The sequence below is a fragment of the Saccopteryx bilineata genome, chromosome 2 (genome assembly GCF_036850765.1).
Source record: "Saccopteryx bilineata isolate mSacBil1 chromosome 2, mSacBil1_pri_phased_curated, whole genome shotgun sequence".
NCBI lineage: Eukaryota > Metazoa > Chordata > Mammalia > Chiroptera > Emballonuridae > Saccopteryx > Saccopteryx bilineata.
This window is the reverse complement of record NC_089491.1, coordinates 219,672,706-219,696,047: the sequence shown is the minus strand read 5'-3', so window position 1 is coordinate 219,696,047 and position 23,342 is coordinate 219,672,706. Positions and strand designations below refer to the sequence as shown.

The 23,342-nt window shown below is 46.5% G+C and overlaps 1 protein-coding gene across 2 annotated transcripts in view; it reads left to right on the top strand.

Annotated features, from left to right (window-relative positions):
- Window positions 1–23,342, top strand: part of ADARB1 (adenosine deaminase RNA specific B1) — a 129,954-nt gene that overhangs the window by 38,578 nt on the left and 68,034 nt on the right. The window contains exons 2-3 of one of the 2 annotated variants that reach the window (XM_066259196.1): window positions 21,255–21,412; window positions 23,066–23,234. In XM_066259196.1, the coding sequence (XP_066115293.1) occupies window positions 23,148–23,234 (87 nt within the window). In that variant the 5' untranslated portion in view covers window positions 21,255–21,412; window positions 23,066–23,147. The remainder of the gene's footprint in view (window positions 1–21,254; window positions 21,413–23,065; window positions 23,235–23,342) is intronic. The other variant, XM_066259198.1, reaches the window with a different exon arrangement.

Below are 23,342 nucleotides of genomic sequence, written 5' to 3'. Positions count from 1 at the left end.
TAAAATGGTTCTCAAAAATAAGTTTATTAAACAATAGTGTTTTTTAAGAAGCTGATACTTCCTTGGAAGTTCCTGGGATGTCCTCATCCTCTGCCCTCAGTATCTTCCTAACGCCTGTGTTAGTTGTCTTGGGCGATTCATCACCCTCATTTTCCCCTAAGGAGCATGCATCCTAGAGTTTTGCTCAGCAGCAAAGGTCCATGCTGTCAGCAGGCCATCTTGGGCAAGGCCAGGGTCTCAGTGACTGCAGGTCTCCAGGGACCTCACTGGCAAGGTTACACATGTTTGTACATTTTTCAGAGTGTGAGAACTTCTAACTGTAGTCTGTTAGGACCGCCACAGTGCCCTTCTACGTCCCCCTCATCCTGCCTCCACCTCTGTGCTTGAGGTGCTTGAGCAGGCTGAGTCTTCGGTTTTGAAGGCCCTGTGGCCCTGCTAGATGGTGGAGTGACCACGAGACCATGAACCGGAGACTTGAGGGTGTCTGTGTTGGTGGTTGGATTAGATTTACCATCTAGAATCTATTTCAGGGACCTTCATAACCAAAGACACGCAGCCTGCTCAAGCACCCCAGAAACTGCTAGAAGAAAGGCTTATGTGGGCAAGCACTGCGCTTGTTCTGGACTGACGCTGCCTAGCAGTTATGCTTGGATTTACATAAAGTGATACAGTATTGACCCCTGTGTCTCCTGTGCTTGGACGCTGAGGACCATCTTCCTTAGAAGATGATAAGTAAGTGGGGAGAAGTATAAATCTCCCGTGCAGACACTTCCCGATGATTTCTGTGGCCACTGCATCCTCAAGGAGGTTTGGGTGTAACGGGATGCTGTATGTGGGTGCGGTCACGTCTGTGGAGGGTTAGGTGCTGTCTAGATGGTGGAAACTCAGACTCTCGAGTCACCCTGTACAGCTTGGGGCACAGAGGGGAGGGACTATTACCCACTGCACCTGTTTACCTTGCGACCCCTGTGTAGAGTCACACTCCAGAAAGGAGAGGGAAGATGGGCCACTGAAGGCACAGCTGAGTCAGGGCAGGGACCAGCCTGTTGCTTGGGGACACAAGGGAATGTGGAGGGATGGACTAGGAATGGAGGTGTTTCCAAGGAGATGATTCACCAAGAGCCTTGAGATGAGGCTCCTGCCACTCTTGCCAACGCTTCTCTGGCAAAGTCGAGGTGGTCCACTTTGGCCAAGTCAGACAGACACGGTGTTGCTGGGGATACTGCAAAGGCCTCAAAGCAGAGGAAATGTCATAAATGACCAGTGGGTGTTTTGGAGAGCAGCAACTTTGCCTGCGGGGGGACCCACTTGGCTGTCCTGGCGACTGTCCTGGCAGCTAGCCGGGGAGACCTAGCTCAGAGACTGTTCCACATTCTTCCGTGGGTCTCCCTAGGGTGACTGCCGGCCACAAGGAGTCTCAGTTTTTAGAGCATGAACACACAATTGGCATTTCTCCCTCAGGGAAAATACTTCCAAATGAAGTGCACACATTCTGAGTGTGAACTCGGGTAACAGAGTTGAGCTGAAGAGACTTACTTTACAGGGTTAGTGCAAGGATCAAGTGAGGTGGGTGAGGTTGGTTACTTCCTAAGTGATTTTTTTTTCTGTTATGTTTTAGATGCGTAATTGACCCTTTGCATTTCTAATATTTGGCCGTGTCATTTGTAGTTTTTTTTTTTTTTAGAGGCGTACTTGATCTTGCTTTGGCCTCTTAAGTATGATGAGAGATGGACGGCCGGACTCCTCCATTATCATCAGCTGCTCCTGACTCGTCACCCATCTGCAGTCTTGCAGCCTAGAGGATCCCAGATCACAATAAATGGAATATATTTTATTTTAAAATTTTTTATTTTTATTTATTGATTTTAGAGAGAGGAAGGGGGGGAGAGAGAGAGAGAAAGAGAAAGAAAGACATCAATTTGTTTACTGATGCATTCATTGGTTGATCCATGCATGTGCCCTGACCGGGGATCAAACCCACAACCTTTGCATATTGGGACAACACTCTGACCAATTGAGCTACCTGGCCATGGCCATAAAGTGAACTTGTTTTAAATGAAACAACCCATAAGAGTTAGCCCTAAGGAAATAGTGAATTATTTTGAACATTGTGCCGATGAAGACATTTTATGGTTTCTGTGCTCGCTGTGAAACTTCATTCATTCATCCTAATATGTCTGAGTGGGTGTGTTTCGAGAGCCCACCTCCTTTAGGAATACATAGGGGGTTGTGGGAAGACATGGGCCCTGAAAATGGGATTCACCTGTCCTCAGAGGTGCCGAGAAGCTCATCACTGTCCAATCTTATGCACTGGTTGGGTGAGCTTTTATTATGGTATGCCCCTGCCTAGGAATGTTGGCTAAAATCGGCTTCTTCACTTTTTAAGTCTGTTTTGCTAGTGATACCGTTGTCTTTGTTCTTTGAAACAACTGTGGAGGGATATCGACAGTCTGATATAAAAATTCCTCTGTGAGAAAGGCGCTGCCTTGATGTCATTTCATGTATTAGGATTCTTTGCTTCTCAACTTGTTGATGAAGTTGTTATTAGATTCTCAAGTGATATCAATAGGATTTCAAGCTTTTAAAGCTGTTTGCTTTTCTCCACCGTCCCCTTTTCCACAGCAGTATTAATTCATTTCTTTGTCTTTATTGCAATTGTGGCCTGTAACAATAGGTTTATTAAATTCCTTCAGAGGTTTTTATAGGTTCCTTTTTCCGCTTGGCTATGATACCTGCTGAATTTAAAGCCCTTTCATGATACTTAACAAAGCTCTTAGTGTGGGTTGTGGTCATGTTTAATGTTACAACCTAGACTAGTACATTAAGTGCAGATATAATCAAATTAACTTATTATTCTAAATATGTTCATTATCATTTCTCTAAAGCCACCCTAACTGCGTGAACTAGAGACGAGAAAGGTTCATCATGTGATTACTGGGGTGCCTGCATTCAGTTTCCTGGATGCGGGTCTTTACAGAAAACCCCAGAAGAGCACTGGAGAAGCCAGAGGCCTTTGGTACTTGTACTGTCTCCCTTGTCTTTATTCTCCTAAAAATGAGTGGCTTGGGAAATTATTCAAAACAACAAATTAATAAAAAAGTGAATTTTATTAGCAGCATAAAAATAGTTCAACCTATGTTATTTTTACAAGCCATGCTAGTGCTGTCTGTGGTAGTGACCACAGTTGGTCCTTCAGTGGGAGGCACACCAAGCCAGAGACTAGCAAGACGGAAGGAGTCGCACACGAACCGAAGCTGTGTGCATGGCTGTCTGAGACAGAGCGGGTTAGATGATTGTTGGAATACTAAAGTAATGAAATAGGGCTTAGAACTGTGTTTCTATTTTCTTCAAATTCTAATAAAAAGTAACATTTAAGTATCTAAAAAAATTTTTTTAGGACCCATAAATGTCAGTCATTCAGTTTGTCCTAAAAAGGAAGTCTTTTTTTCTATGAAAGAAGTCTTATCAAAGGATTAAACAAGAGCCACAAGGGTGAAGGAAACTTTGTTGAAAATGAATGTGGCAGGCTAAATTTCTGGGTGCTAATTGCCCACCCCCACCTGGACTCCCACAGCAGGAAGAGGTGCTGGGCTTGCAGACCTCAGGGAAGGGCAGGGAACAGAAGTTGCACAAAACACAGCTGTGCAGTTTAATTAAAAGTGATAAAGGAGACCTCAGGTTTTAGCCGGCCAGTTTGGGAGAAGAACAGGCAAAAACAAAGGCATGTGATTTTGAGTAGAAGAGGTGAAGTGATCTCTGTTCGCAGTCTGCCTGCAAACCACAGAGTGGCAGAGCTGCCAGGAGCCCTGTCGCAGTGGAGGGGCGGGAGGGTGCTCTATGTCTCTGCTGCCCAGACAGTGGCCATCCTGGGAGAGATCACAGCGCTGGAGAGTTGATGATAAAAACACCTCAGATCATGGTAGGAATACAAAATTAATATGTAAACATCGTTATTAACTTTCACGCACAACAGGATAATCAGAAGCTATTATGGAGGACACAGTCCCATTTACAATAACAGTGATAAAGATAAATTCCATAGGGGTAAATGTAATAAGGACTGTTCAAAACTTAAGCAAAGAAAATTGTAGAGAAAGACTCAGAGGTAGCCTTGAGCAGAAGGAAGGACGTGCTTCCTCTTGGTTAGGATGTGGCAGCATCGTTACTATGGCAGTTCTAACTTACACATTTAAGGTGATTCCTTAAAAACACGAACATGAGAGTCACTTTTTTCTCTTGGGCTGGACATGTTGGCTATATAATTGGCAGAGAAAACGAGCATGTGTGAGTCCCTAGAAAACTCAGAGGAGAAGGACTGAGAAGTGGAGACAGCCTGCAGACAGGGAACTTGTGTCCCTGCAGTAACACGGCACCGTGGTGACACGGAGCGGACCTGCCTGCGGAACAGATAGGCAGTTCAGAAGGGGCCCGAGTCGGGCGGCATTCTAGTACATGATTCAGGTGACATCTCAGACTTCTGGGTCAAGACGGGCTTTTTAATAAGGATTTGGGACAATGGGATTATTCTGTAACAGACATCAGATTTCTATCTTCCACAGTATAGTCATGTGTCCCAGATGGGTCAGTGAGCTAAGTATAAAAGATGGAGCTATCAAGTGCTAGAAATACATGGCTGAATGTCACCCTGTGTGTTGGGAAAGGCTTTTAAAAGTATAACTCAAAATTCAGGTTCAATAAAAGAAGAGATGGTTAAATTTGACCACATGAAAAAATACTACAAACAATAGAAAACTTCTATCTGACCAAGAACACAACAACATACTATGACTAAGGTCAGAAAACAAAAAGATCAATTCTGAGAAAAATCTTTGCAGCATATCAGGCATATTTAAAAATTGTGGGGAGGAAAAAAAAAAGACCAGGATCGTGTAGGAAAATAGGCAAAGGACATAATCAGACAGACACGCACGCACACACATACGCACACGGCCCTTCCCTGTGCTACCACGGCTCACACAACAGGTTGGCAGAAACCCTGGGGCTCTTTGTAGAGCTGTCCCTACTGTATATGCTTAGTTGGAAAGGACATGTTAAATGCAGGTGGTGGGAGTCTCCTCAGCTCTCCAGAGCATTGAAGTTTATCGTTGCTCACTCTCTGAGCTCACTCACAGTGTGCTTTGAAATGGGCTGTGTAGTGGTGCAATGTAAGGAGTATCCAGTGATGCTCTTAGGTCCTGGGTGCTAATCCTGCAGCATCAGTGACACTTGGGAACCTGTGTGCACAGTGGCAGGTGCCCTCTGAGCCCGTGGGCTCCTGTGGACACTTCAGACTGCTTCTCCTCCTCCCGCACCCACACCTCACCCCACACTTGGGGCTGTCGGGTGGAGGGCTTTCTCCTGCGTGGCCTGTTCTCTTTGGACACCTGGTGGTCATTATGGATCTCATACTTGGTATCAGAGAGAGGAGGAAGTTCAGAGGAAGGGCGGTGCCCTGTCGGTGCTGGCCATGTGGTGACGGCCACCAGGCCATCCACGGGCTGGGTTAGCTGGCCGGCCAGCCTGCCCTCAGTGGGGGATAAGCCGTGCGCACAGTGAAGAGAGCATTGGCTTCACCCGGCTGCATCTGTCTCTGGAATTGTGAACTGAGGAAGTCAGACAGAGATGAGGAAACACACAGACGAGGAATTGGAGACGGCAGAGCCCCGTGCAGGGCCAGCTTCGGCTCAGGACTGTGCCAGAACCTTCTGTTCCAGAGCCATGGGCCTGGCCCCAGCCACCTTCTCACAGCAGACACCCTCTGCTGACAGTACACTGTGTTCTCTACTCCTGGGTTCTGGTAAAGGCTGGGTTGATTGGATTTAAAAACTAATTTTATGGTTCCTAATGTGGACTTAAGAGCACACAGTCTTTGCTTCAGTGGCTTCTTCACAGAAATGACAATGGCACAGGGACAGTGGAACAGAAGGAGTGTTAGTGCTACTGCCAGGATTCCTGTACAGCAGGGGGTCCAGGCCAAGGCCCCTTCCAGGCCAGGGACTGCTTACTCACTCTGGATGGCTGGACAGGAGGCCCAGAGTTGGTCCTGCTGGTGCCAGTGAGCTCCGAGGCCTTGGTTGGGGGGGGAGGGGGAGTTTGCCTCAGGCAGGTCTCAGCAGTAGGGCAGCAGCAGCCCTGCCGGAGACAGTGCCAGGTACATCCTTGCCGGCACTTGGTGGGGCCTGACGCTACACTGCTGGGCATTGGCTCCCTTTTCCACATTGAGTTTGATGCACTCAACCCCCCTTTCCTGACTGCCTCCAGCCCAGCTGCTGGGGAGCAGGCCCACCCCTCAGGAGTATTTCTGCATAAGAGAAAGCCCATCATTGAGATGTATTAGGAGCTGGGCCGGCAGGCACCTGCATTTTTTCTCCCTTTACTGTGGCTCTTAAACCATTTAATAGACCCCCTCTTCCCTGTGTGGTGCCCATTCTGCTGCCAAAGGCTGGATAGGGCTGTGACAACTGGGGCCCTGGACTGCCTTGGGTCTGGTCATCTAGGCCTGCAGGGCTGTGCCACCCTGGCATTGCATAGCACTGTCCTCTAAACACTGTGCCTGGCACAGGCCAGTCAAGCTGATCACAGAAGGACTATCATACTCTCCCTGACTAGCATCTTCCTTCTCTGTATGTGAGGCCTTCAAGCTTCATTCAATTTAATTTAATTTTTTTTGTGTGTGACAGAGACAGAGAGAGTCAGAGAGAGAGACAGATAGGGACAGACAGACAGTAAGGGAGAGAGATGAGAAGCATCAATTCTTTGTTGCAGCACCTTAGTTGTTCATTGATTGCTTTCTCATATGTGCCTTGACCATGGGGCTACAGCAGACCGAGTAACCCCTTGCTCTAGCCAGCGACTTTGGGTCCAAGCTGGTGAGCCTTGCTCAAACCCGATGAACCCGTGCTCAAGCTGGCAACCTCGGGGTCTCGAACCTGGGTCCTCCACGTCCCAGTCTGACGCTCTATCCACTGCGCCACCACCTGGTCAGGCAAGCTTCATTTAATTTTGGGGACCATCTGGAGGTCAGAGATCTCCTGATTATGAGGTGGCCCTGCGAGGGTACTGCAGACATGTGCTGGTGCTGAGACCATCGCCAACTCCCCAAGCTGCTTTAAGAATTAGCCTGACCAGGTGGTGGCGCAGTGGATAGAGCGTCAGACTGGGACGTGGTGGACCCAGGTTCGAAACCCCGAGGTTACCGGCTTGAGCATGGGCTCATCTGATTTGAGCACAGCTCACCAGCTTGAGCTCAAGGTCGCTGGCTTGAGCAAGGGGTCACTGGCTCAGCTGGAACCCCCTGGTCAAGGCACATATGAGAAAGCAATCAATGAACAACTAAGGTGCCACAATGAATAATTGATGCTTCTCATCTCTCTTACTTCCTGTCTATCCCTGTCTGTCCCTCTCTCTGTTTCTGTCACACACACACACACAAAGAATTAAAGTAACATTTACAGTAGTGTTACTGCTCACACATATGGCTGTTAACGTTGAAATGAAATGGAAGTCCACTTGCTCAGCTGCATGGCCACAGTGGTGGCTGTGGTGGGGACAGTGAAGAGCCAGTAGGAAGTTTTGGTGGCACTGATGGAAGGCAGGAGACAGGTCCTGGGCAGGGTGGCACACGGTCCCCAGGCTCTCCTCCTCCCTTTCCTGTGTGTAGCGTCGTGTCTCACATGTCTCTGACACTTTCTGTTTTGAAATTGTGTGTATTGGTGCAGAAAATTCAGACAATAGAACCAAGGGAAAGGGAACAGCAGTCATTTCAGTGATCATATGACCACTAACCATTCTCACGTGTGCACGCGCACGCAGTTGGGCTTACAGGCTGCACTTTCTACCTGTGATCTTGTTTACCCTCCAGCCACAGGGACTGGGTGTTGCTGGTGGGTGTTGCTGGTCTCCTGCTCTGGCTTGTAGCTGAGTGAACTGGGGCAGAAAGACCGAGCGGCTGCCTGAGCTGGCATGGCTCTTGCCCAGACTGGCCAGTCACGTGGGCTCTGGAGTTCACGTGTGAGTCACTGGCCTGTGCAGCTCCCACTGTGCACGTGTGTGAGCAATCCGGTATGGGCGTGTGCATGTGTGCGCTCATGTGAAGACTGCACCAGCTGGTGGTGCACACTCAGTGTCGTTCTCTCCTGCTTCTTGCTGGACAGGGCCCCCTCCTAGCATGCACACCCTGGTGAAGTGTCAGTAGGTGAACACAGTATTTTTAACCTGCTTAGTGTTCCTTTTGGTTGTTTCCAGGTTCGCTGTGTAGACAGTGTTTCGGGATAACTCTTTGTATGCTTTTGGCTACAAGTGACAGAAAAGCCAACTCAAACTGGCTTAAGCAAAAAACAAGTCTATTTACTCCTAAAGTTTTCTTTGGAATTTCCAATAGGTTGTGCCCCAATGAGGCTGCCTGTCAATATGTAGTGTCCAGATGTACTGTGAACAGTGTCTCTTTTTCTGTCTTTGTAGAGACTTAGTGGGAAGCTGAAGGCAGCTGTGGACGCGTATAACTAATCGCTTGGAAATTAAGTGTGAGCACATATTTTTACCCTGCAACCTTTTTTTCTGAAAAGTTCAGACCTCTCTTATTTTTAACTTTCTATGCTGTTAGCTAGTGCAGGGAGAAGAGAAGCTCAAATTAGTTTGCTTTGTATTTATTTTTACTTGCCCTTTCCTAATTTTTGAGAAGAAAATGTAGATTCTTTTATTCTGCATAATTTTCTTCCTTGACAACAAGCCACTTTCAATAAAGGACTTTCTGAAAGAGGTGGGATTAACTTTAGGACAGCATGGCTAGCTAGCATTTTCCATTCATGAATCAAAGTCTAAAATGTTAATCTGTTTATTCTATGAAATGACTATTAATTCCTTCTTCAGCAGTTTTGGAAAACAGTCTGTATCTGTCCCAAGTAATGGTTGTGTTTTCCAGACAGCCAGACAGTCTCGAACACAGGGACACGGGGCAGGGTGCGTGTGAAGCATTGTGTTGAAGAGCCAGATGAGGCGGAGCGGGGTGGGGCATGGGGGGCTTGTTTCTTGTTTGTTTTCCTTCAGTAACTGAATGAAATGCTTGTTCCTGACAGGAATCTTTTTAAATTTCTAGGAGATTAAGCTGCTCACCTATAGCAGTCTGAGGATTCATTTGAGTATATGTAAGCACCTACCTATCCCTTTGGTAGGTGGTCCAGGAGGTGCTAGCATTTATTGCACCTCTAATGTTTCTAGTTACAGTTCCTATTAGGATTCATTTACTCTGAATAGGTAATGAATCTTTGCCATTATTTTAAAAGGTAATAAATAAGCATGTTAAATCAGATCTCGTGGGCTGTGTTACGACAGCAGGTCTTGATCCTGCCCGAGTCACAGCGGCGAGCCGTGCCCCTTCCAGGCGGTGTTCTCTGGACGCTCCTGTGCTGAGATTGAGTGCCTGGAGACATGGCTTCCCCAGCAGCCTGTGGAGATGATGGTGCTGATGCCTCTCCAGGTCCCTCCTGCTCTTGCTCTCTCCTCTTCCAGCTCAGCAGCAGTGACTTTAAACATTCATGTTTTAACCATTGCTGAGAAGCATCACACAGAGGGAAGGGCACAGGACATGAACATGCAGCTCAGTGAGTCAGCACAAAGCCAACCTCTGAGGAATATCCGCACAGGTTGGAAATGGCACTGCTGTCCAGGAGCTCCCCCCACCGCCCCCCCGCAGGGACAGGGGTGTGGAGCCCACAGGTTTATTGTATGAGCACCTGCCTGTGGTGCAGCTGGGGTGGTGGGCCTGCCTGCCTGCTCGGTTGTTTGAACTGTGTACATATATGCATTCTAAGAATGCATTTTTGTATCTGTTTTCTTTTGTTCAACCTTGTGTCTGTGATGCTCCCTGTAGGGTTGGAGTTTACGTTACCGCTGTGTATGTACTATTTCCCTGTTTGACCATACCATGTATTTATTCAATCTGCTGATGGATAGTTAGGCATTTTGGGGCAATTATGAATAAAACTGTCATGACCATTGTGATACACATTTTTGGATTAAAACCTGCAGGCCTTCACCAGCTGAGCCGTAGGTGCATTTATCTCCACGCCCGTGGGCAGTTCTAGACCAGAGCCGGCAGCTGCTCCGGGCACCCTTCAGCACGGCACTGGTTGTCTTCCTGACCTTTACCATTCTATGGGTGCTTGTGCTGCTTACCTGCAGTTTTCTTTTCCATCTCCCTGACTGCTAAGGATTGAGCACTTTCTTTAGACAGCTAGTGACCACTGGACTTCCTCTTTGGAAGCACCTCTTAAAGTACTGGCTAAAATCTTGGACACCAGGGACAAAAATCAGTATGGAGGCAGTGCTCTCTGCCACAGTTCATGTCATAGCTTCATGTTCTTCTTCTTTTTATTAAAAAAAAAAAAAAAAAAAGAAAACCTTCTTCCTCCTTATAAGTTAAAGACATTGGCTCATCTTTTCTGTATTCTATCGTGGATGTCTTTTCTGGAGTTAACCTATTTTATTTTGTTAAAGGCATAAATACTTCATAGCCTTGATATATGTGTGGTAAGTTCCCTAGAGGCACACGGAGGCTTTGGGCAGCCTCTCCCTGCTGCTCCTCCGCACCCTGGGGCGCCCACAGGTTCCTCTCCCGTGGCTCCTGGGTGTCTGGGCGGGGGCCAGGGCCTTGTGCTGGCAGTTGGGCTCCTCTCTCTCTGCTCGTTCCTATGAAGAGCTGCTCGGTAAGATAGGATTCTGTTCTAAGTGCAGCTGGGCAGAATGCCTGGTGTGATGTGGGAAAGAGGAGGAACCAGCAGCCTCTGCAGTCTCCCTCTCTCTTCCCCAGTTTGGGGACACAGACTGTGTTAAAGTAGGTGATTGTGTAATTTACTGCTTGAGTGGGAACATTTCTGAGAGTGAAAGGGCCTGTGATTAGTAATTATTGTCAGATGATAATGGTAAATTGGGTGCCCTGGGTGAGCTCGTCATAGCCCCAGAGCTACAATCCCAAAGTCTGAGGGGCGTCCCCAGGAGAGAGAAGAATGAACTGTTAAGTCTCTGGTTTCTCTTAAGATGGCATAAATCTTTCATCTTTTACTAAAGAATAAACTGAGTTTTGTTTTGTTTTTGTATTTTTCTGAAGTTAGAAGCAGGGAGGCAGACAGATTCCCACATGTGCCCAACCGGGATCCACACGGCATGCCCACCAGGGGGCGATGCCCTGCCCATCTGGGATGGTTGCTGTGTTGTAACTGGAGCCATTCTAGTGCCTGAAGTAGAGGCTGTGGAGCCATCTTCAGCGCCCCGGGGCCAACTTTGCTCCAGTGGAGCCTTGACTGCAGGAAGGGAAGAGAGATAGAGAGAAAGGAGAGGGGGAGGGGTGGAGAAGCAGATGGGCGCTTCTCCTGTGTGCCCTGACCGGGAATTGAACCCGGGACTTCCACACGCTGGGCTGATGCTCTACTGCTGAGCCTACCAGCCAGGGCTGAACTATGAGTTTTAAAGAGGCCAAGTGGGTCCCTTGACCACTGCCTAGAGGAGACCTTCAGGGGCATGTATGTGTCCAATGTGGCGCTGCTTAGATGGGGCCTACCTGGGTGGTGGGAAGATGGCTGGAGCTGGAAGCAGATTGTCTTAAGTATTTCATGCCTCATCTTCTGTGTTTAGTTTTCTTCAGTCTTGGAAAAGGGAATCTACTTGCCTTGCATGAATGCCTTCCCTGAGGCTATTTGGGGGAGTAAAATGTGATGATAAGACTTAAAAATGCTAATTATTCACCATGCCCTTAGCTCTTCCCTTATCTACTCTGTAGTGGGTGTTGAGAGGAGGAAGCACCTCTCAACTTTGTCTTAACAGGGTTCTCCTGATTCTGCCAGGGAGGCGGCCCAGAGCCCTCTGACAGCGCGCTGACTCAGGGTCCTGCCTACAGGAGCAGCTGAGTTGCTGAGAGTTCTTAAACATTAGTCACTGTTTAAGTGAACTCCACACCACTGACACAGTTTTGCTCAATTAGCCCTTCCTTGACACGTGCCAAGTTTAGCTTAGCCACTTTATACATTTTTCAAAGATTTCAAATTGGAAGTCACAGTTGGCTTTTCCTTTTGTAAGCAATCCACTGTTATGATTAATCCTTTACACATGTCCCATATAGGAAGAGTAATAGTTAGTTACAAGTACTTTTAAACACCTGCTGAAGTACCAGAATTCTTTTACAAATTGAGGGGAGCCTGCTCTAATAAGATGGTGGCATAAAGAGTTCTTTTAGTGACAAGTGGACGTAGGAGACATGGCCTGCAGACAGCTAGAGGTTACTTACTGGCCATGGTCTTACTAGGCAGTGGCTCAGGCCCGAGGCACTTGGGGGTTTCTTGGTTCCTATCCTTAAAAGGCTGACAGCCTTGGAGATCAAACACACAGATAAAACAATAACAGTAGGAAGCACACATCGTTTATTAAGTGTGTCAGGAGGAGGACCAGAGTGGCATTATATGCATTGCTGACCCATGGCAGATAATGGAGTTGTGATACTCTTTTCCACAGATGACCCCTGGATGCACCTGAGGATGGCACTTATTTTACTCAGAGGCATGAGGATGTGGCCATCTCTCCTCATGGGGCCGAGGGCAGCCTGGGTGGTAGATGGACTGTTCGCCCTAACTTTGAGGGCTTTGCATTTGCAAGATCTTCATGGAGAAGATTGAACACACAAAACAAGAATAACAATAGGAAGGGGGGACTTGAGTTGAATGTTGTGCTATTAAGACTGTTCAACATCACCCAGACCGGGTAACTCAGTTGGCTAGAGCATCATCCCAATATTCCAAGGTTGTAGGTTGATCCCTGGTCAGAATACGTATAAGAACCAACCAATGAGGCGAAAATAAGTCAAACAAAAAGTTGATGTTTCTCTCTCTCTCTCTCTCTCTCTCCCTCCCTCCCCCTCCCTCCTTCCTCTCTTCTCTCTCTAAAGTCAATAAATAATAATTTTTAAAAAGACTATTCAACATCACTTAAATTTTGTTAAGAGCATGTCTGGGTCCTCTTGTCGGCTCAGTCATTTGGCTGTAGTAACATAGGTGTTGCTGTCCTCATCTGAGCCTTCCCTTCACCACCCCACGAGCAGCCAGCACTGATTGAGCACTCACTCTGCTGGGAGCAGGGCTGAGTTCTTTGCCTGGATTATTTTATTCAGTCCTTGGGCAGCCCCATGTGCGTGGCTCTGTTACTAACCCCGATTTCCAGGAGGAGACCTCAGGCACCATGTTCAGCTCGGATCATTCTGTTCCTGACCCAGGTTGTGGATGGCACTCTTCTGTATGAAGGCCAGTGTGCTGGCTCACCAGGGAGTGCGTCCGTGAGCTTTTGTTGAAAACCACAAAGCAGGTGATCATTTGGGAGGCATGCTTCTCCCACCTCTAAAACCCTCTGTTAATTCAAATACACGCTTTGTAAAGTCCCAGAAAAGAGTTAAAGTGACCGTCATCTGGGGCCAAGCAGTTATTGAGCTTAGTTCTGTTCCTTCGTTCCAGATGTGCAAAAGTACACTTTTAGATTGATCTCATCTGTTGGTGGTCAGAAGACTGAGTGGTGGTCAGGGTGCCTGTTGTCACATATTAAAGCACACTGATGTCCTCGTTGGGCCTTCGATAGCCAGTTGGAAGCTTTGCTATAGCTCTGTGTCATCTAGCCCGTCCCTGATGGGCAAGCACCAGAATCTGCTTACAGTTCTCCATCAACTGCAGGAATTCTCATGTGCTGTTCACTTATTAGTCATGTCATTGTTAGGGTCCTAATGAACTGTGCATACACCTGCGATGTGATCTCCCCTGTCCTGCCTCTCGGGTTTTGGATGTTTACTGTGTAACTTGAATGGTTGAGACATCTTTTCAAATTTTTATCAGTTAAGCCTAAGGATTCTTGCAGATGTCCTATGTTTTTTCTGCTTTTGTCTCTAACGCACGCAAGAAATTACTCATTTGCTCTAAAAGGCTAGAGTGCAGTACTTTTGTGTACACTGTGTTGTGGTGGTGAGCCCAGGAGCCGTGGTCTTGCTCAAAGGCATTAGTATTGCACCTGAATTTGAGGCAAGAATATCCACTCTCTTATAAATATTAGAAACACTGACTTATCCTTCGAGGGACTTAATTTTGTTCTTAGTGCAAAGCCCAAAGCTGAAGAGAGAAATATTTGGTCATTAAATGATTTCACCCTTTTTGCCCCTTTGTGTAAGGAACTGAGCATTTTTGCTGTTAGAGACCAAGCCCTTTGCATGAAGTGGGTGGTTGAGGTGCGGGGGAAAGGTGAATGCTTTGAGGGACGTTGGTTGAGGTCTCCTTTCCTACTTCTGTCATTGGCTTCAGCACAGGAACAGCTGCTGATTAGGCTGATCTTATAAACAGGATCTGTCCGGAAATTGGCCTCATCTGTGGGGGCTAGGGAGGGGGCACCTGGCGGGCCTGCACTTATGCCTCCAACAGGGACTGTCTCCGCTGCATCTGCCCTGGGCCTCAACTGGAAGTCTTTGAAGAACACTTCTTATGTTTCTGAGTTTCTTATAAGAAATTTTACATTTTATTTAAAAACAAAATAGGCTCAGTGGGAACTATGGATACTTAACAGAGATGCAGAACTGAGAAGATAGAGGCCCTGTTGATCCCCTTGCTGAACAGCACCTATAGGCAACATTTTGTATGCTTTCTTTGAATTCTTTCTGTGCGTATAATCCCCTCTTCCCGCCTGGAAGACTGCTGTGTCTTTGTGCACTTCTGCAAGCCTCTCCCGACCACGGGGCTGATGTGGTACAAGCAACACACGGCAACGGGCACATGGAGAAGCAGTTTATAGCTTCATTTTGCTGTTTAATAACATGTTAGTGTAGGCTTTGCGGACCCTGTTTTCTGTCCCTGCTCTGAGGACAGCATGAGAAGCAGATAGCTTCGTGACTGTCCCAGGTTTCTTCCTCGGGGTAAAGGTAGAGGAAGCACAGTCACCAGACCTTCCTCAATAGGAGGTCACTGGCTACCGTTCTCTGGCTTGTTGTTGTGACATCTGTGCTCACTTTCTAGGACAGTCTTTTGGGCACATGGAAGTGTGTGTGTCATATGCCATGAACAGGAGAACCATGAACAGGTGCACAGTAAATAGTGCAGGTTGCATAGATGGGACTCTGGTGTGAGTGGGAGGTCTGGTACATATCTGGGACTCCTGCGTCACACATGGATTTAACCTTGCATCACTCTGTGACAGCCCCTTTTCATCATGCATGGACCCATTAGTACAGATGGCACCCCCCTCGTCGTAGGACTCATGCACTTTATCTTTTTCCTTTCACAGTAAAAAATTAGTTTTTTTAACTATCTTGATATTATACGACTAATGCAATGTTCATAACCACCTCACTAGTTATAATGAGTGCATCTTCTCTGTTCTGTGGACGCACTGCAGTTCTAAAAAGTCCCCTCAGATGAGGGCACCTCTTAATTCCACTGTTTAAAGTAACTGCCTGAGTTAATACCATTCGTGGCGCACACCTGTTCTGGCCCATCTGGGAGTGTAAGTTAAGGTGAAGACTCCCTCTTACTTCTCTGGCCCCTGGCCATAAACAGTGTTCAGTCTTTGTCTTCTCCCCCTTGGTCTTCATCCTTCTTGTCATCATCACCATAACTTTTAAGTCACACATCTGTTTGTTAGTTTGTGTGGGGACTTGAAATATATCACCTCTCCTTCGGTCTTTAGAAGTTATATTTTGAAATTTATATTGACAAGGTTGAAAACATTTGTAGTCTGTTCCTCTTTTATCATTATGCCATTCTGTGCTCTTTTTTTTTACAGCTTTAGTTTAAAAATGTGAACACATGGAAAATAATATTTATAGTGCCATGATAACATAAATATATTTCACTGCAGAACCAAGTAGTGCGGCTGGAGCAGGCAGAAATGGGGTCCATATCGCAAAACCTTTGCGCAGGAAAAGACAATGTCTGCCTGGGGCTCGCAGTTTCTTTTTAGGTTTTGCGTAGCCTCCAGTGGCTCCGCTGCCCGGTGTGTCCTGTCCTGTTAAAGCCTGTCTTAGATTCTGATTTTGTTTTGCTGGAGCGCCTCCTGAGCCCACCTCATCATGGAACACGCGGCTCACAGACTCCTGGGCTCCTCGTACAATGATCAGACACGCAGGCATTTTGTCCCCGTGTTTGATTGATAGTCAGGTTGGCTCTAGAATTTTAGGAGCCTATAACTTTCCTTGTGAACTCGGAAAGCTTTCTCTATTCTTTTCCGGAGTCTCCATTGCTAATGAGAAGTCGGACGCTAACTTGATCCTGCTCTTTCGCGGGTAAATCACTCCGCCTCATCCTCTCCCTCCCGTGGCTGACGGTTTGGTTAGGAATTACACTTCACCTGACACGCTTCTCTCCCAGCCCCAGTGACCATTCTGGGGTCCTCCTGGGAAAACCTCACACTGTCTCAGAGAGTTTGTCCTCAGGTCTCATCTAGGAGTAGAGGTTCTGTTATGGCTCCTTATTCTTTGGGGCACCCCTGCCCTCCACATCTGCACTGCTATCATCGCTTAATGCCTCAACCATGTAAGCCAGTGTTCTTTTCTACAGCTCAGACCCTTTTGTAATTTTTCAACGTTATTTTCGTTCATTCACTGCCCAAAATAACCTTTTCTGTCACTTTAACTGGGTCTTGGGAAGAAAGGTGCGCACTGTGTACACTTGAAACCTACATGATCTTGTTAGCCATTGTCACCCCAATACATTTAATATAAAAATACAGAAAATTATTTATAAATAAAATAAAAAATGAGGCTGATTCTGCAATGAGGGAAAAAACCTTTTAGATCACCCTTAGCTACAGGATACTGCACCTGGACATCTCTAACTGAGTGGCTATTTCTTTCCAGTGGAAAATTGCTCAAGTTATCAGACAGTTGGGAAGAAATCAAATGAGTCAGTTCCAGTAAATTTGTCAGCAGCATGTATCAAATCCTTCATGGGACTTCATCTTATACTGTGGGAGAATTCCATAAACTTAAAAAGAGCTGGGTAATTTTGTTACTCTTTGATAGTGTGTTTGTTTGTTGCAAGTTAGTTAAATGACACACCGAGGTCAGCTCATTATCAATAAATGAAATGTCACTACCTCACAGAAGTATGTGTGGAGGGGTTCTGTGCATCTGTTCTACGATAAAGTTGGAGATGATTTAAAACTGTTTAGTTATTGAGAAACTATGGTTTTAAAAAGGATGAAGTTTTCATCACTGTACACACAAACAACCCCTGTTAAACTAATGTGAGACAATGAAACAGAACTAACAGTATGATTGCACAAACAAGAATGGTGGCGGTTAAAATCCCCGGTAAACAAAAGCAGTCGTTGAGAAGCAGCTGTCCTCCAGAAGCGGCGGGTGTGTGGCGGAGTAAGCTCTGCCGTGGAGCATGGAAGCCACACGTTTTGGGATTGAGTTAGACCTCTGTCAACTCTAGTAACACCCCAGGTTTAGGTTGTGAATTCTGAATGTTAGTGCCCTTTAGTCTCTTTGTAGGTTACCTTCCGCTGACTAGCCATAGTCATATTGGGAAAGAAGGGCTGTGAGGTTTTATTGGTGAAGCACCAGAGGAAGGACTGGATTGGGTCAGTTCTCAGTCCCCAGGGAGGGCTGACTCTGGACTTCCCTGCTAAACCAGCATGCCGGCCAGAGGCTCTTTGAGCACCTGATTAAAGCTATGTACATTTTTTAATAAAAAGATGCCCCTGGACATATAAACAGCATTCTGTATGTAATTTCATGGACTTCATGAGCTCTGGATGAATACCTGCTCTGGGCACAGCTGGAAAACAGCTGTTCTCTCTTAGTGGCACCCCACCCCTGCAAGTGGTCTTCTCACATGTGGAAAAGAGACTCGGAAAGGCTGTAAAGCCAAGTGTCTCCCTCCTGCCTTCTCCTCTGGCTCCACTCATGATGGACACTGGAACCTTCAGAGACACCATCTCTAGCTGTCCCCACAGCTCTGCTGCGTCTTCTAAGCTCGATGGCCTTTTCTTCTTCTAGGGGAAGGAAGGTGTGGCGACTTTATGTGCTTAGCCTTTATTTCCGTGATTGGCAAAGACATTTGCTTTTATTTTATCAGCTTCTTTAATTTCCCCCACTATTTACAGTTATTTCCCCAAGGTTGAATGTATTTTTCAAGAAGAGTGTCAGGTTCATTGTACAAATGGAGATTTAGGAAAATACCAATTTGAATTATGGAGGAGTCTTCAGTGAAAGCACTCTTGAATGGAAGTGTCATTGTTGAAGCAGCATACTGATTTATTTCCAAACATTCAGCGAACTGTGCATCCTCAATATGTACACATTTAACTTGTTTGTGATGTACTATCTTTTATATATCACTAGATTTAAATTCTGAATGTCTCCGTTCATAAGAGAAGTTGACCATTAACTTGTAATCCCTGTAACATTGCTGACAGGTTTACTCCCAAAGTTACCCTGGTCTCATAACAAGAGCTGAGACTTTTCTTTTCTGAACGGTGTGTGGGGTCTCTGTTCCCATGTGCCACGTACTGTTATCTTTATTTTCTTGTTGTTGTTCTGACCTCTTCTCAAGATAATTGTCCTTCTTCTGTATCTTTTAGGATTTCTTCTGAGAGAGTATGCTGTTAAGCAGAGTTTCTCGGCTGTTATTTGTTTGAAAACATCTTTCTTTGTTGTTATTGTGAAGAGACTTTTTGCTGGGTCTGGAATTTCGGGTTGGCAGCTTTTTCTCTCCGTACAGTCAGGATCTCACTCTCTGCTGCCGACTCCTCTCTGATGTTCCCTCAGTTAGCCAGGGAAAGTTGTCGTTGTCAAAGTTGAAATAGTAGTGGCTGCAGCTAACATGCTTTGGAGGTCTTCATAGTCAGAACAATGGAAAAGCACCCTCTTCTACAATTTTGTCTTGATTTTCTCATGGTTGCTTGTCAAATTCTATCTACCCCTTCACAGAGCCAGGATCCTTGGAGTCGCCCAGGTGTGGTTTCATTTCTCCACCTGGACTTAGTCACCAAGTCCCCCTATCACACCCCCGAGATATTGCTGATGTTGCTAGTCTCTGCCATCCCTCTACCCCAAATGCCTTCTTAACCTCTGGTCTCAACCCTCTAGCTGTTGCCCATAGAGCTAACAGAGCTGTCTTTCTGAAAACAGACTGGGTTTTCTTTCTTATACAATGTTAGTCTGTGGTGCCTTCTGCCAAGAGGCCTTCCACTCTTCCTCTCAGCAAGCATCTCAGCCACAGGGTGTCTCTCCACTGTCCTTTGCCCCCGGGCTCGGTGACTCTGGCCCCACTTGCGTCCTCTCGCTGGAGCCCGCTGGCTCCCATCCTTCTGTGGTGGATACCCGTTCTTAGACTAAGCACTTAACATAGAAGCCACTTTGAGAAATTAGTAAGAAGGCTTCTTTGTTTTAGCATCTTCCAATCAATTGATTATTTACCCGTTGTTCACTTGTCCTGAGTGTATCGAGCCTCTGTGTTTTGGAATAATCGGTGTCTCTAAACATCAGAGAACCTGCTCTGTTGAAATCTGTGTTTAACTGTACACTCATGTCATGGATTTATGCAGCCACAAGGTAGAAAATGACTTCTTTTGGCAGAGTGAGGCCTTAATTTCCAGTCTAATTAAATTAGAATGATAAATATTACTTTAAAAGGAAACACAATTGCTTCATTTAATCAGTATGATTATTACTGGCACAGCCAATCTGTTGGGTGCTGAGTGATACATTTATTTTAGTACAACTAGTTCTGTGCTTCCTATTAGTGTTAGGTTGTTAAATCTTACACAACCCCCTATTTACCAGCATGGCTATGGCATTTGAATCTCCCAGTGTTAGGAGCTAGATAGGCACCTGTCATAGAAGCCCCTCCAGCTCCTATAATAGTGTGGGGTCACACGCTATTGTTCAGGGCAGGGGTCCTGAACCCAGGAGCACTGCGGGAGAAGGCTCTGGAAAGGTGTGGGGCTGGGTCACCCGCCCAAGCGTGTGAGGAGCTGGAGGCCACAGAGCTGCCCAGCTGTTGGGGCTTTCTGTTTGTCCCACCCTACCTCTGTTTCCCGCTTTTTAGAGTTTTAGGTGGCTGCATTTCCTGTGTGTTTCACTTGGTGGGTCTAGGCGAGCTGAGGAGGCAGGATCATAACTCTCAGCTTTGTTTACTGACTTGCTTCCTGTTTCCAGACCACAGTTCCTATGCTGCTTCCTCCTCGGCTTCTAACTCTCTTTTGCAAGAAAGATAAAGCCTCCTCTGTCCTTTGTTCGGACTTTTCTCATGTTCTTGTCACCACGCTGCACTTGCGATGCATTAGCTTTCTTCTTGTCTACCGCAAACGGCTGGCTGGTGGCCCTTGTCAGCTGTCACCTGGATGGTTAATCCTAAAGCAGCTCCTTGGTGCCATCACTGTTGGGATGGTCCTAGTAGAGGCCTGACACATGGTACTGGTGAGTCCAAGCAGTCACGCTGGGAGATGTCGAAGGGTCTCAGAGACTGGATAGTTCTCACCCACAACGATCAGTAGTTGTGACAGGGCTTCAGTGACCTGGGGAAGCACGCTGATGGCTGGGCTCTCTGCACAGTCAGGGATCCCACATACTCAGACGACCTCATCTGCACTCCAGCCTCAATATCTGTGCCCACTCCGACCCGTTGGTTCCTGTGTCAATGTTAGTGTGCAGCTCTGCCCAAGGACTTCCCTTCCTTTGGGTGTCAACTTGTTTTTCAAAAAGAAAATATTAATATTACTTATATAAGATTTGGAAAATATTTCCACTAGAGTGGAAATATTCTCTAGTGACTTGCTGGTTCTTCCTGCTCTTGTGCAGAGAGGGAATGACATGCAGCCTGTGGTACCTGTGCTGGGTGGCCCATGACTCCTCGTCCTGGGCAGCAGGGGCGGGAGACGCCTAGGCTAGTGTGCATCTGTCTGCAGTCACCTGCATGCTAGCTCGCCTTGAGGGAGCAAAGCTCACACAGGCACCACCTGAGGCCGCATTCTTTGTTCTGCGTCTGGTGCCTCTTGGCTCCTGTGTGTTGGCAGCACATATGGATTGTGGGCCTGTCCTGGCAGGGGGGGATGAAGGTGTGATCAATTACTGTGTGTCAGCTTAAAATAAAACCTATAAGAATGCATTAAAAATAATTTAAACTTGTCTATAGGAATATTTTTAAATTGAATATTGGTTATTAGAGTTCATATCTGAAAGGATAAAAAATATCTAATATTGAGTTAATGTAAATTATTGGATCTTTTTATTACAGAGTGAAGTCTTTCAAGCTGGACATGGAGACCTCAGAAAGCTAAAGAAGTGCACTGGCCTTGCACACGTTCTCACGATCTCAGGATCTCAGTGCTGCACGCACTAGCAGAGGCCTGGGCCTGGGAACAGAGCAGACATAGGAACTGAACCAGTTCCAAGGTAGGTGAGAACCTTCAAACGTTGCTATGATAAAAAATAAAAATGACTTATGTTTGATGTAAACCATTCACACCTTCTAAAATGTGTTTGAGTCACTCCCAGCCACAGATTCCTTTGCAATCTCCCAAGTCCCTGCAGCCGCTGCAGACTGGCGCGCTGCTGCCCCCTGGTGGCCCTGGAGCCCGGTGCTGCCTCTGGCCTCAGGTCATCCTGTGAAGATTGGTGCCTCCTTCCAGCCTCTTACCGTAAATCGTTTTCTTTGAGGTGATAAGAAGAAAATTTCTTTAGTGCTTATTTTTGGGGACTATTATGTGATTCAGCATCTGCTTTTGAGAGAAGTCAAGACAAATTTTGGGGATTGACGACGTGCCCACGTCTGCCCGCTGGGTTGAGTGTGTGCCAGGAGAGGCCCCACTGGTCATTTGTGAGTCTGTAAATGTCAGGAGTGGAGGGAGACTGGTCCCTAGGGAGACCTGAGAAAGGGTTCTGCTTGCCCCTTGGCTGACTCTTTCTCTGCAGCACCAGGCAGTGCGAGTGTGAGGACGGGGCGGAATGCTGGGGTTGCTGTGTCCGTGGCTGTGCCCCGGCTGGAGTTTATTTCCAGCCAAAGGCCTTCTTTTAGCTTGATCTGTGACATGGAGTCAGCTTCTCTGTCACTTTATTTATCGAATGCTAGACTCCCGGGGGGGGGGGGGCTCTGCAGGGGACAGTGTACTAGCATTGCTGGGTGAAGTGTGGTTGTGACTGCCCACGTGTAACGGCCTGCGGGTGTGAACAGTTGCATTAGCTGGGCTGCTCGTGTATTTTTACACCGTGTAAGCATGCGATGAGGAGATAAAGTTTGAATCTTTTGCACAAATAAATTGTCCTTAAAGCCATCGAAAAAAATAGGACAAAGGAGATATCCGAAGCACACGCTAAGAGTGCAGAGGAGAGGGTCTGCAGTTATCAGATGTGACGTATCATGAGTCATGTCTCCTAGATTCCAGGCTCACAGACGACTGTATGATAGAAAGTTTGTATTTTGTTCTACTTTTCACAAAGTGAGAACTAATTTTGGCAACAAATAGTCTGATGTATATTCTTTTCCTTTTTCAGGATGGCTTGGAAAAGGAAAGTAAATAAACATGAACTCTTTTGGCTAAAAAAAAAAAAAAAAAAGCCTTTGCTGGTGAAGCCCTCCTCACCACTGCCCCCGTGCCGTCCGCGGTCTCAGGACCCCTGGCGGTGCCATGCTTGGTGCGGCCTCGTGTGCAATGTCGGGTACAGATGCTGCTTCTGCCTTGCTTATTCCTTAAAAAGATTGAAGTCGTTTCTGTGTCTTCACATGAGAGAGTGTCCCCTGACGTTGGGGCACCCAGGGTTGACCGCGGCGTTCCTGACTTGTTTACCCAGCTGTGCCCGTTCTGAGAGGGGCCCACAGAAGCCTCGACTCTTGTTTAGACCTCGAAGCTGTCTCAGCATCTCTCATCAGCGCTGCATCCGGAATGTTTTTTCTCTAACAAATAATACTTATTAATGCTCTTTTTTAATTCTGAAATTCATAAGAAGTACTGCTTTATATACTTATAACCATGTAATTTTTATTTTATTTTATTATTATTATTTTTTACAATTTAATTTTTACATTTTTTTATTTATTCATTTTTTTAGAGAGAGGAGACACAGAGAGAGAAAGAGACAGAGAGAGGAAAGAGAAAGAACAGAGGGAGGAGCAGGAAGCATCAACTCCTATATGTGCCTTGACCAGGCAAGCCTGGGGTTTCGAACCAGCAACCTCAGCATTCCAGGTCGACGCTTTTACCCTACTGCGCCACCACAGGTCAGGCTAACCATGTAATTTTTAAAAGCACCCAAATGCCCAAGTTTAATGAAGGAGAAATTAAGAACTCATAATCAGATCATGTGTACGTCATCATGTAAAGTCTCA